Source organism: Xenopus laevis, chromosome 9_10S (genome assembly GCF_017654675.1).
Source record: "Xenopus laevis strain J_2021 chromosome 9_10S, Xenopus_laevis_v10.1, whole genome shotgun sequence".
In the NCBI taxonomy this organism is placed as follows: Eukaryota; Metazoa; Chordata; class Amphibia; order Anura; family Pipidae; genus Xenopus; species Xenopus laevis.
The window spans coordinates 103,529,669-103,544,206 of NC_054388.1; the positions used below are offsets into that span (position 1 = coordinate 103,529,669).

The following is a 14,538-nucleotide window of genomic DNA, read 5'->3' on the forward strand; positions in this document are numbered from 1 at the left end:
AAAGATACTCGGCAGAGCTGTACTGTACTGCTAATGCTAACACATTGATTAGTGAGGTAATGGGTGGTCACGAGCCCAGGACCTGACCAGGCCAAAATAGAGTGCTGGCTGTCCGTACAATAAAACAAGCCAAGTAGGAGCTGTAGACAAGCTATAGGAATAACTTCCATGGCTTTTTCCACTCCAGCCCAACAGTGAATATTTTGACTCGCAGGAATTTCGGGAATGAGCGCTAATAAACTCTCCAGCATCCCACAACACTCTCCCTATTTCCTGTCTGGAGTACACCCTCCTATTTTTGGAATTTCTCAAGCTCTTTGCCAGACAAGAGGGAAGCAGGGCAAATACCAGATCCACATCCTCCAATTTTGGAACATCACCACTTTTGTGGCCCAGTGTCCTACGGATCTGTATCTGGTCTTTAATGGCATGAAATGTTAGGTGCAAATAATAAGAAGGGCAGAGCCCACAGACTGTTGCAAATGCTATATCAAAGGGGTGGTTTACGTTTAAATTAACTTAAATTAAGTATGATGCAGAGACTGATATTCAGAGAAAAATTGCATTTGTTTTCATTTTTTATTATTTGTGGTTTTTGAGTTATTTAGCTTTTTTATTAGGGATGCACCGAATCCAGGATTAGGTTCGGGATTCTGCCTTTTTCAGCAGGATTTGGCCAAATCATTCTGCCCGGCCGAACCGAATCCTAATTTGCATATGCAAATTAGGGGTCGGGGAGGGTAATCATGTGACTTTTTGTCATAAAACAAGGAAGTAAAAAATGATTTCCCCTTCACACCCCTAATTTGGATATGCAAATTAGGATTTGGATTTGGTTCGGTATTCGGCCAAATCTTTCGCAAAGGATTCGGGGGTTCAGTCGAATCCAAAATAGTGGATTGGGTGCATCCCTATTTTTTATCAGCTGCTCTCCAGTTTGCAATTTCAGGGTCCACATTACCCTAGCAATCATGCTTTGATTTGACTAAGAGATTGGAATATGAATAGGAGAGGGAGTAAATAGAAAGCCTGGTGTTAAAAAGTAGCAATAACAATAAATGTGTAGCCTTACAGATCATTCGTTTTTTTATATGGGGTCAGTGACCCCCATTTGAAAACTGGAAAGAGTCAGAAGAAGGCAAATAATTCAGAAACTCTAAAAAAAGGAAAATGAAGGCCAGTTGAAAAGTTGCTTAGAATTAGCCGTTCTATAAGATACTAAAAGTTAACTTAAAGGTAAACCATCCCTTTAAAAGTGCTTTTTCATTAAAAACATGATAAACGGTACGAGCCATTGGTGTCTTGGCTGGCTAGAGTGTTTTAGGGCACAGGAGAAAATGCTAGAATGCTAACCATTCAAGTAAGTGGAGGAGCGAATATCTAATGTTTTGTCCCCCCCCCATGGAGCAGCCCTTGTGCCATTGCCATAACATGCCACGTTCCAGCTCATTATAAGCCTTAATACAATAAAAGTGTCATCCGGAGGTTTAGAGCAGTTTGGAAGTTATAAAAGTTTCTCATAGGGTCACAGTTATCCACGGCACCATATACGAGATCCCTGAATAACCTATAAAATACGTGTTTATAAATGAATCTGATATAATTGTTGGTTAATGATGTCATTGGAGTGACATTATATATCGTTTATCGCAATATATTTTATCATTCCCCTTATACAGCAGATGTTCCCAAACTATCAGTGAATTTCATTAGCAACACCCGAGCGTCTGCAGTGAAACGATCCCTCTGTTGATTAACACTTTTGGGCTCATATGAGGACGTCCCGACAATCTTCTAATGTGCTGGGGCTTCTTGTTTATCGGGGCAGTTCAATCTGGGCTTGTACATTGCTGAAATCAGTTGGGTACAGTAGGGACAGTGAAATGCCTACCAATCAGAAAGACCCATATATATATATATATATATATATATATATATATATATATATATATATATATATATATATATATATATATATATAATACACAAAACCCATGAATATCCTGTAAATTATATCCTTATAAATGGTGAGTTGTGATGTCATCAGTTATAAACGGTGAGTTCTGATGTCATTTCTGTCACATGACTCATTGAATTTTGTGTATTATAATAAATAAAGTACCCCCAGTTGTAAAATATGAGGATATTAGAAGTTACCTCGGAGTTCCCTATATTTTACAAGAGGGGGTACTTTATTCACTATATATATATATATATGTGTGATTTTTTGGATACATGTGTACCTATAGGAAATTAAAGCCTATAGAACTGATTATAGTTTCTGACCTTAAAGTGCTATCAGCACTTTAAAGTGCTTGCTGCTCTCTAACATCCCTTGATGAAACATCATCCCTGTACAAGAATGAATGGGTCCTGGAATAATCGGTGTTTGTCTTTCTGCAGCAACCTCACCAGCGGTCTCAGCGGAGCTGGAACAGGCCCGGCCTCAGACCAGTGGAGAGGAAGAGTTACAGCTGCAGCTGGCACTTGCCATGAGCAGAGAGGTAGCCGAGCAGGTGAGTGGAGTGTGGAAGCAGCGCCCCATTAAACACCCAGGAGGTGTGGCCTTAACTCTTACTGCTGTAGTAGACATTAACATAGCTGAGACCTAAATGTTTGCCTAGTCTGCATTAAAGGATAAGTAAACCTTTAAAATAAGTGAATGTAAAATTGATGAGGGTGCTTTTCTAAGCACCTTTGTAATTTACATTCATTATTTATTTATTTATTTATTATTCCAAAATATTAAAGGGATCCTGTCATGAAAACATGTTTTTTTCAAAACGCATCAGTTAATAGTGCTACTCCAGCATAATTCTGCACTGAAATCCATTTCTCAAAAGAGCAAACAGATTTTTTTTATATTAAATTTTGAAATCTGACATGGGGCTAGACATTTTGTCAATTTCCCAGCTGCCCCTAGTCATGTGACTTGTGCCTGCACTTTAGGAGAGAAATGCTTTCTGGCAGGCTGCTGTTTTTCCTTCTCAATGTGACTGAATGTGTCTCAGTGGGACATGGGTTTTTACTATTGAGTGTTGTTCTAGATCTACCAGGCAGCTGTTATCTTGTGTTAGGAAGCTGCTATCTGGTTACCTTCCCATTGTTCTGTTGTTAGGCTGCTGGGGGGGGAAAAGGGAGGGGGTGATATCACTCCAACTTGCAGTACAGCAGTAAAGAGTGATCGAAGTTTATCAGAGCACAAGTCACATGACTTGGTGCAGCTGGGAAATTGACAATATGTCTAGCCCCATGTCAGATTTCAAAATTGAATATAAAAAAATCTGTTTGCTCTTTTGAGAAATGGATTTCAGTGCAGAATTCTGCTGGAGCAGCACTATTAACTGATTCATTTAAGGGATACATGTACTGTTAATATGAATTAATTTTGTTCCAACAGCGCCACCTGCTGGTCAGTTTTCAACCAGTCTGACCACCAAGTAGTCAAGGAAGTTGTCAGGAGAAAGAAAGAGGCTGCTCCGATGTTCTTCTGCTTAGGAATAACATTATAAACCCCTCTCAAATCTTTCCTAAGCAGAAGAACATCAGAGCAGCCTCTTTCTTTCTCCTGACAACTTCCTTGACTACTTAATGGTCAGACTGGTCAGAAACTGACCAGCAGGTGGTGCAGTTGGAACAAATTTCATTCATATTAGTACATGTACAGTACATGTATCCCTTAATATCTTGGAATTAACAATAAATAAATAATGAATGTAAATTACAATAGTGCTTAGAATAGCACCCTCATCAGTTTTACATTTACTTATTTTAAAGATTTGCTTATCCTTTAAAAGAGATAACCACTCCCCTCATAATTTCAAGTAATATTGCTCTTTTGTGAACTTTTGCAATTAACATTGCTTCTTTTATATAGTTTTAATAACATTAGTGGTTTTAGGTTGCTAATGTTATGAACTTATGATCAGCAATAGAGCTGAGCAGATAAGCGTCAACAGACGACTCCTGCATCAGTAACTTAAGCCTCTGGGGCCAGACAGGCAAAACAGCAGAGGCCTGTTCCTGGCAGCGATAGAGCTGAGAAGAGAAGCATCCGCAGATGCCTCCTTCATCAGTAACTTAAGCTCCTGGTGCCAAATGGACAGAACAGCAGGTGCCTTCTACTGCCCATTTCACTCTAAGAGCCTTCTGTTTGTCATGCAGGACGAACGTGTCAGGAGAGGAGATGACTTACGGTTACAAATGGCCCTGGAGGAGAGTCGGAAAGATACCATTAAAGTACCCAGAAAAAAGGGAGTAAGTATTTAATAGGCCTGTCTGTTAGGATTTCACTGTTAAATGTCCATCATTCTGGTCGGTTTGCAAAGAACGTTTAATGCCTTACTTGATAGTGGACCTAAACAAAGCATTTACTAGCCAACATCATTAAATGAGCTTTCAGTTACTAGCATTCTTGTTGGCCAGTAATATTCAGACTACACTAAGCCACTAATATGTAGTATCCTCATATCCTACGCTAAGCAACTAATATGTAGTATCCGGGTCGTTCCACACTGAGCCACTAATATTTAGTATCCTGGTTGCCTACGCTGAGCCTCTAATGTCTATTATACTGGTTGGCCTACACCGAGACACTAATATCTAGTATCCTGGTCGGCCTACACTGAGACTCTTATGTCTAGTATCCTGGTTGAGCCACTAATATTTATTATTCAAGCTATACTGAATTCTATTATCCTGTTCAGCATAAACATATCCACTAATAGTAGTATTTATATCATGATCATCCTACAGTGAGCCGCTAATATTTAGTATCCTGGTTGTTCTACACTAAGCCACTAATATCTAATATCCTGGTCAGCCTACTCTGTGAGCTACTAATATGTAGTATCCTCATATCCTACGCTAAGCAACTAATATGTATTATACGGGTCATTCCACACTGAGCCACTAATATCTACTATTCTGGTAGGGCTACACTGAGACTTATGTCTAGTATCCTGGTTGGCCTACACTGAGCCACTAATATCTAGTATCCTGGTCAGCCTACTCTGAGCTACTTATATGTAGTATCCTCATATCCTACACTAAGCAACTAATATGTAGTATCCAGGTGGTTCCACACCGAGCCACTAATATCTAGTATCCTGGTTGTCCTGGAGTTACTAATATCTAGTCTCCTGGTTGTTGTTAACTGAGCCACTAATATCTAATATTCTGGTCGGCCTACTCTGACCTACTTATATGTAGTGTCCTGGTCAGCCTACTCTGATCTACTTATATGTAGTATCCTCATATCCTACACTAAGCAACTAATATGTAATATCCGGGTTGTTCCACACTGAGCCACTAATATCTAGTATCCTGGTTGACCTGGAGTTACGAATATCTAGTATCCGGGTTGGCCTGGAGTTACTAATATCTAGTCTCCTGGTTGTAGTACACTGAGCCACTAATATCTAGTATTCTGGTTGGCCTGGTGTTACTAATATCTAGTCTCCTGGTTGGCCTGGAGTTACTAATATCTAGTCTCCTGGTTGTAGTACACTGAGCCACTAATATCTAGTATTCTGGTCGGCCTTCAGTGAGTCACTAGCCTCTAATACAGTGACTTATAAGAGTTATAAATGTGAGTTATAAATCATTATAACAGCACCAGTAACACATGTTCTTTGTGTGTTTCTTCTCTAAAGAAGCAGCAATCCACCATGTTGGACCTATTAGATGCTCTGCCCCCGGGGGCTCCTGCACCTCGAAAACCGGACACCTGGGCAGCAGCAGTGGCAACAAAAAGTCAGTCTGACTCCTGGAATGTGGCTGCTGTTTCACCATCGTCCTCAGATCCGTGGCAATCCTTTGGCAGCGGTAAGAAAACCGGGAGAGGAGAGCATCATGTATTGGAAAATTGTGAAATGCTTCTATTTTCCAATTATGACTTCAGAAAGTCAAGGCTAACTCGGATGAGAGATAGGCTAGCAGAGTTAGGAAGGTGCAGGGGGGCATACGTTGTATGTCAGTGATGGTCAGTGATATCGTTTTATATTGTAGTAACTGTGTGTTTCACTGTGTCTTCACTCCTGTTTGTCCAGTAGGTACTAAACCAGCGGCTCCCCAAGATCCCTGGGGTGGGAAATCGGGTTCTTCAACACAGTCACTTTCAAAGAACTCAGACCCCTGGACTACACCAAAGGCGTCTCAAATAGTGAATTCTGCAACGGACCCCTGGGGGGCCAAACCAGCAGTTAAAACAAGTGTGTCAATCACAGGTAAGGAGACTGTAACTACTGAGTTGTTATACATTCCACAGCATTATCTCTCCCTACTATACCTGCTATCCCACGGTTACACTCCCTTCCCAGAGACTATTATCCACTGTTACTATAGGCACCATCTCTCCCTACTATACCTGCTATCCCACAGTCACACTCCCTTCCCAGACACTATTATCCCACTGTTACTATAGACACCATCTCTCCCTACTATACCTGCTATCCCACAGTCACACTCCCTTCCCAGAGACTATTATCCCACTGTTACTATAGGCACCATCTCTCCCTACTATACCTGCTATCCCACAGTCACACTCCCTTCCCAGAGACTATTATCCACTGTTACTATAGGCACCATCTCTCCCTACTATACCTGCTATCCCACAGTCACACTCCCTTCCCAGAGACTATTATCCCACTGTTACTATAGACACCATCTCTCTCTACTATACCTGCTATCCCACAGTCACACTCCCTTCCCAGAGACTATTATCCACTGTTACTATAGACACCATCTCTCCCTACTATACCTGCTATCCCACAGTCACACTCCCTTCCCAGAGACTATTATCCCACTGTTACTATAGACACCATCTCTCTCTACTAAACCTGCTATCCCACAGTCACACTCCCTTCCCAGAGACTATTATCCACTGTTACTATAGACACCATCTCTCCCTACTATACCTGCTATCCCACAGTCACACTCCCTTCCCAGAGACTATTATCCCACTGTTACTATAGGCACCATCTCTCCCTACTATACCTGCTATCCCACAATCACACTCCCTTCCTAGAGACTATTATCCCACTGTTACTATAGGCACCATCTCTCCCTACTATACCTGCTATCCCACAGTCACACTCCCTTCCCAGAGACTATTATCCCACTGTTACTATAGGCACCATCTCTCCCTACTATACCTGCTATCCCACAGTCATACTCCCTTCCCAGAGACTATTATCCACTGTTACTATAGGCACCATCTCTCCCTACTATACCTGCTATCCCACAGTCACACTCCCTTCCCAGAGACTATTATCCCACTGTTACTATAGACACCATCTCTCCCTACTATACCTGCTATCCCACAGTCACACTCCCTTCCCAGAGACTATTATCCCACTGTTACTATAGGCACCATCTCTCCCTACTATACCTGCTATCCCACAGTCACACTCCCTTCCCAGAGACTATTATCCCACTGTTACTATAGGCACCATCTCTCCCTACTATACCTGCTATCCCACAGTCACACTCCCTTCCCAGAGACTATTATCCACTGTTACTATAGGCACCATCTCTCCCTACTATACCTGCTATCCCACAGTCACACTCCCTTCCCAGAGACTATTATCCCACTGTTACTATAGGCACCATCTCTAACTTTTCCTAACTGCAACTGCCATTCTGAGCCCACCTCCTTTTTGGCCCTTTAGTTTGACCTGAGTACTGTGTTTGGAAAACACTTGGTAGAAAGTCTGCCCTACTAGCTGCTAGAGGGATATTTATTTTGGGTTCTTCCATATACAGGCTTGGCATTTGACCCGTTCAGTAATTTAAATGGCACCACGAAAGATGACCTCTCGGAATTCGACAGCCTTCGAACCTCTTCTAAAGTGTCAGGTGAGGTTAAATGGCGGGTCTTTCATTAAGAGACCTGTGAGTTGTAGCAGGCAGGATATTGTTGGATATAGATCCAGGTCAGATCCCTGTAGGAGTATGGGCAGACTTTGCCCCAGGCCAGTGCTTCATAGCATTAGTGATCCTTTTACTGGCCATGTACATTATTTCTTAAAGGTATAAGTGCACCCGTTCAGCTCTTACTGGATCCAGTGTATCAACGCTAAAGTAGCTAGCTTATTTTAGATAAGGGGGCAAATTTAAGAAAACCATTACATATTAATGTTTTACAAATCATTTCCCAACCTTAGGCTCACAGTGTATTGAAACTGCTTCTGGGGCATGGTGCACAGTGTAAAAAGGGACTTGTATGGGCAAAGTGTGCTTGAAGGGAGCACTGGAGCTGATTTTGGTACATTATAATACATGGTAAAAACCCCCGCACATGATAGATCCCCTTTCAGATGAAACAAAGTGATGTTTTCTATATATTACAGAGCAGCTAGAAATGATTTGAGCAGCTTGTGTGTAAAAGCAGAGCACATTGCAGCCTGCGTGTTCCTCGGGCATTTGCTCACATTCCTCTAACAATGTGCATGTTGTGAAGATTCCGGATTTGTTCTGCTTAAAAGACAAGTGCTGGATTTTGATTGGTCCCAGGTGCCTGAGGGGTCAGGTCAGCCTCTGTGAAACATCTGGCATTCCAGCCCCAGCATTGGATTCTTAGCCCCAGCTGCACCTTTAGAAATTCAGCAGGAAAGGCCTTTAGAGAGGGATATGGGTGTCACACATGGGGTTGTAAAAAGCCCACAAACACTGCTAAGGTCTAAACCAAGGCATGTTTTACTAAGGCACAGTTATTCAAATCCAGGCCTTAATGGAGAACTAAACCCTTGCTAATAAAGACCCCTACCCTACATAGACCCCCTCCCTGTTCCCCTCCAGCCTAGGTGGTAGCTTTGGTAAATGCCTCAATCTATTTACCCCTCATTGCAGATTCAGGGCATCAGAGTTCACAGGCGCTATCTTCTCTTCGGTAATCTTCAGGTCTTCTTCCTCCGCTTCAGCAATTTCTGTGAGTTTTGGCGCATGCTCAGTTGTTCGTGAAACAAAAGATTGCTCCAACTGCGCATGCGCTGTTATTCCCGAAGATTACCGAAGAGATGAAGATGGCACCCGTGAACTCTGATGCCTGAAACTGCAGCGAGGGGTAAGTAAAAGATTAGGGGCATTTGCCCGGGGTAACACTTAGGCTGGGGGGAGGAGGTTTATGTAGGGTAGGGTGGTAGGGGTTTTTATTTGCAAAGGTTTGGTTCTCCTTTAATGGGAAGAGACTTAAAGGAAAGATATTATACAAAAAACAAGAATGTACCAGTGCATTAAAAAGGAATGTTCTTTAAAAAGTTGTGTTTCTGATCACTTTATTGTAAATTTCTGCAAAATCCCTACTAGTCCCACCCATCTGCTCCACTTCCTGCTGCCTCCTTTCAAAAGAAGGAAAGGCTAAAATGAAGTAAGCTTTTATCTATATAAATAAACCAGTAAACTCTCAAAGTAATGCTGAGTCCTCTGTCAAAAGAAACACAGCATTTCTTTCCTTCTATTGTGTACTCATGGGCTTCTGTATCAGACTTCCTGTTTTCAGCTTAAAACTCCAGGGCTAGGGCTTGAGCATGCTCAGTTTGCTCCTCTATCCCTCTCCTCCTTCCTATTCCCTCCTCCTACAGGCAGTTATTGCAGGTGACCAGAAAGAAGCAATTGCAGCAGGGGTGTTTCCCACAGAGTGTGCATGGGGAGGGGGGGGGGTGGAAGCAGTGTTGGGCATTTAACATTCAGACCAATGGCAATGGGGTTATGCAGGGGAAGGGGTACAACTTGGACCCAGTTATACCTGATCTGACTTTTCCTAAGGTTTTAGGGACTTACTGGGTGTTCGGCAACAGTTGGAGGGAGGAACTGAAGGCTTATAAACATTATTAATGCTAAACAGAGCACATTATACATAGTACATAGAAATAGTAGGTCCCACCATGGCTTAGAACTGGGGAGTGGGTCACAGTTTTACTCCACCTTATCTATAGGCAGGATATTTGGAATTCCTGTACTGACTCTTCTTCTTATGCTTCTTCCTGTCAATATTCTGATGTCTGACCCTTATTCAAACAGCAGATTCCATCTCCACATTACCTTCCCTGCGCAGCAACACCACCAGCCCTGACCCCTTCGATTCCAAGCCGGCCAGTGTGACTAGCAGCAAACAGACATCGTTTCGGAAAACGCCGGAGACCTTCCTGGGATCCAACGCAGCCTTAGTGAACCTGGACACGCTTGTCTCCATGCCTCCCCCCCCAGCCCCTATCCTAAACCCGTTCTTGGCATCAGGTACGGACGCCTCTTCTCATGCACTTTATTCGCTGGGCTCAAGCAGCAAACAAAGAACTCTTTATGGAAAGAAACGTTAGCTTATCGTATCAAAGATCCACAATACCCTCACATTGTCCTGCTTAATAGATAGGCTTTTGAGATATTGAGTTGGGAGAAATCGTATAGGATAAACAATTCAGAGGGGTGTTAGAACCCAGGACAGGTATGGGATCCATTATCCGGAAACCCGTTATCCAGAAAGCTCCAAATTACAGAATGGCAGTTTTCCATAGACTCCATTTTATCCAAATAATCCAAATTTTGAAAAACAATTTCCCTTTTTTTCTGTAATAATAAAACAGTAGCTTGTACTTGATCCCAACTAAGATATAATTAATCCTTATTGGAATCAAAACCAGCCTATTGGGTTTATTTAATGTTTAAAGGATTTTCTAATAGGCTTAAGGTATGAAGATCCAAATTATGGAAAGATCCGTTATCTAGAAGACCCCAGGTCCCAAGCATTCTGGATAACAGGTCCCTTACCTGTACTCCTGCTGAGCTTTAACACCCCATCTGATCATACTATATATTATGCATTTTAGCCATTTTCCACAGCTTTTGCATTCTTTATGGAAAGACTTGTGTTTCTCACATTTAGGCTATTAGCTCAGTACCCCCAAACTCCCCCTCTCCCCCATTTGCTTCCAATAAGGATTAATTATATTTATAAGTTAGGATCAAAAACAAGGTACTGTTTTATTCTTACAGGTAATTTTGGGCGCCATGAAATTAGGAGTCGCACATCAGGCTCTGTAATATATAATGAGCGTTCTTGCCTGTTCTGGAGCTCAGTGTAGTAGGTGCGCTGAAAGAGTTAAAGGGTTTTGGCCATAAACAGTTGTAAAGCTCTATTTGCCCAGGGGCTCACTCCGTTTGCCTGATCTCAGGCCTTGCTTTGCTTTTCCATGTGTATCCAATGCAGCTCATTCCTTACACTGAGAGGCCCCTCTGGTTTCCAGTTTCACAAGGAATTTCTAATTAACCCTGGCACAGGGCCAGAGGCTCTTAATTCCGGAGAAAGTTTCTTTCCTGTGTCTTTCCTGTCTGTCTGAAAATCGGAAATGACTTGTTTACATTCAAGATTCCTGAAATACTTGGGAGACCTTCCCCCCCACACCGGGCCCCTTGTAGCAGCATAATGAGGCCTCTCACATTACCCAGCTGAGGGACTTCCCTAAGCCTTTCCTTCATCTGCTTTGCTCTCAGTGTTTTTGTGCATTATTGTTAGTGTTGGGGGTTAAATTCAGGCAGGAAACTCCTCCTACCTCCGAGATTATCTCATTGATACCTTAAAATTTGTTGAGTTTGAGTAAATACCAGAAAGATGCAACTAGTGCTTGTTCAACTGATTCAGCTAACTACACTTTCAGCAGCTTTTGTAGAGTTTGTATTTTTCATTGGTGTTCCCTGGACTCTTGCAGCCTTGTGCCTTTATATAGTCACAGTGGGGCTCATTTATCAACACTGGGCAAATTTGCCCATGGGCAGTTACCTATAGCAACCAATCAGCGATTATCTTTTAAAAGCCAGCTGCAAGCAGAACAATGAATGCAGCAATCTGGTTGCCATGGGTTGCTGCCCATGGGCAAATGTGCCCAGTGTTGATAAATGACCCCCACTGACTTCTAATATACTTATAATTTACTGTAGGGGGTACATTACCCTTATAATACATGAGTGATACTCAGAGTTCCCTGTATAACTCAGCCTGCAGCCTTGTGCCTTTATATGGTCACAGAACCCCTCAGTGACTTCTAATATCCTTATCATTTACAGTAGGGGGTACATTATCCCTTATAATACATGAGTGATACTCAGAGTTCCCTGTATAACTCAGCCTGCAGCCTTGTGCCTTTATATGGTCACAGAACAACCCCTCAGTGACTTCTAATATCCTTATCATTTACAGTAGGGGGTACATTATCCCTTATAATACATGAGTGATACTCAGAGTTCCCTGTATAACTCAGCCTGCAGCCTTGTGCCTTTATATGGTCACAGAACAACCCCTCAGTGACTTCTAATATCCTTATCATTTACAGTAGGGGGTACATTATCCCTAATAATAGATGAGTGATACTCACAGTTCCCTGTATAGCTCAGCCTGCAGGATATGAAAGGCTTGTAGGGAGTTCCATAACCCGGCGATGTTCAGAAGCGAAACTGCGGATGGGTTACAAGACCAAGGAAAAGCTTTTTTTAGTTTTATGAACCCAATTATTGATTTTGAACTTCACTTATTTTTTAGGAGCTGCGGCTACAACATCAACGCCCCCCGTCAATCCTTTCCAAGTGAATCAACCCCAAGCCCTCACCTTAAACCAGCTGCGAGTCAGTCCGATGATGGGAGTGAGTCCGGTCTTTAACACAATTCCTGGAGTTGGTGCTGAACCCTTGTTCTCTGTTCCTCCTCCTAGTCCTCCGGGTCTTGGGATGTCAACACTACCAGCAGCACATCCAGCAGGACTGGGGGTTAATATAAACATGGCGGCAACTTTGCCTCATTATAGCACTGCCATGGCGCCATCTTCCACCCAAGCGGTGAACGCCACTAACCCTTTTCTGCTATGAAAGTCATGATGTTTGGACATTGCAAGGACAACTTACCCACTGCAGGGCTAAAGACCAGTCGTACTTAGCGAGAGAATACATTTCTAAGCTGTCTTAATTGTTATGGATTAGCAGTACCAACCTGCAGGGAAGGAGAGTGATGGGGCCCTAAGGCTGCTCTGTAGCAAACAATGGAAAGCAAATAACTGGTTTGTCGGCAAAGGAATCCAAAATGGACTCTCTGCACCAAAGTCGTGTTCGTAGCCTCCTGCTGCCGCTAGTCACCGGCTCTTACCAGTTTGTGTGCTCTCTCGGGAACGTTCTATCTATCTGACACACTGGAGTCAGCCTCTGTTTTATAGAATGTACTGGGACATCAAGCAAAGTGTCAGTTCTGTTGGCAAGAGCTTTTGGATTTTTAGATGCTTACAGAGGGGGGTGGTGTCGGCGTTTCCCAGGCATCTTAAAAACTGGAGAGAGTAGGTCGGAAAAAAAAATTCCAAATTGGAATGATATTAGGTTTATTTAGCCTTTTAGTACCTGGTACCCACCATTGTAAATTATACCTGTCATATATAATATTCATAACAGTGACTTTGTAATAGATAATGGGTGATTCCTCAACGCTTTACTTAAAAGGGTTAAAGGGGGTGTAAACCAGCCAAGGCTGACTTAAATGTCACAAAACTATAGCTCCCAGCATGGGCGAAAGCATGATGGGAGCTGTAGTGCAGCAACATCAAGATGCACTGTTTGATTAAATGCTTCCCCAGGTCTCCATAATGCAAGATGATCCTCCAATAAGAGTCTTTGTACGCCGGGTTCCCTGTTCTCTATGGCACAATCATTATTGGAGGCATTAAACACACAGATATGTGCAAACTGCAGTGTAATCTCATTTCAATGCTGGGGACACAGTGCTGTTTAAAGGGATTCTGTCCTGATTTTTATTGTGTAGTTTTTATTTCTAAATTACACTGTTTACACTGCAAATAATTCACTCTACCATAAACAATTGAATTCCTGGCCCAATAAGTGTATTTTTTTAGGTGTAATATTGGTGTGTAGGTGCATCTCAGGTCATTTTGCCTGGTCATGTGATTTCAGAAAGAGCCAGCACTTTAGGATGGAACTGCTTTCTGGCAGGCTGTTGTTTCTCCTACTCAATGAGTCACAGTGGGACATGGATTTTTACTATTGAGTCTTCTATCTATCAGGGAGCAGTTATCTGGTTACCTTCTCATTGTTCTGCTGATGGGGGGGCAAAGGAGCGGGGGGATATCACTCCAACTTGCAGTGCAGCAGTAAGGGTCAGGACACACAGGCAGATTCAGCGGGATTAGTCGCCCGGCAACAAATCTCCTCTTCTTTGGGCAATTAATCTCCCTGAACTGCCTTCCCCCGGCTAAAATGTAAATTGCCGGCGGGATGGCATATGGAAAGATTAATTTTCCGAAGTTGCCTTACGAAGAAACTTCGGGCGACTTCAGAAGACAAATCACTCCGAGTGCCATCTCGCCGGCGATTTACATTTTATCCGGCGGGAAGGCAGTTCGGGGAGATTAGTCGCCCAAAAGAAGAGGAGATTTGTCGCCGGGCGACTAATCTCCCCTAATAAGTCTGTGTGCCCTGACCCTAAAGAGTTTATCAGAGCATAAGTCACATGACTGGGGGCACCTGGGAAACTGACAATATGTCAAACCCCTG

General features: G+C 42.7%; 1 protein-coding gene across 3 annotated transcripts in view; it reads left to right on the top strand.

The window, feature by feature from the left end:
* epn2.S (epsin2 S homeolog) overlaps positions 1 to 13,863 on the top strand; it is a 40,275-nt gene extending 26,412 nt beyond the window's left edge. Inside the window, exons 3-9 of one of the 3 annotated variants that reach the window (XM_041578138.1) lie at positions 2,404 to 2,516; positions 4,165 to 4,257; positions 5,655 to 5,826; positions 6,051 to 6,227; positions 7,765 to 7,857; positions 10,021 to 10,236; positions 12,530 to 13,863. In XM_041578138.1, coding sequence (XP_041434072.1) covers positions 2,404 to 2,516; positions 4,165 to 4,257; positions 5,655 to 5,826; positions 6,051 to 6,227; positions 7,765 to 7,857; positions 10,021 to 10,236; positions 12,530 to 12,852 — 1,187 coding nt within the window. In that variant the 3' untranslated portion in view covers positions 12,853 to 13,863. The remainder of the gene's footprint in view (positions 1 to 2,403; positions 2,517 to 4,164; positions 4,258 to 5,654; positions 5,827 to 6,050; positions 6,228 to 7,764; positions 7,858 to 10,020; positions 10,237 to 12,529) is intronic. The other 2 variants (XM_041578140.1, XM_041578139.1) reach the window with 2 other exon arrangements.
* The last annotated feature ends 675 nt before the right edge of the window (positions 13,864 to 14,538 follow it).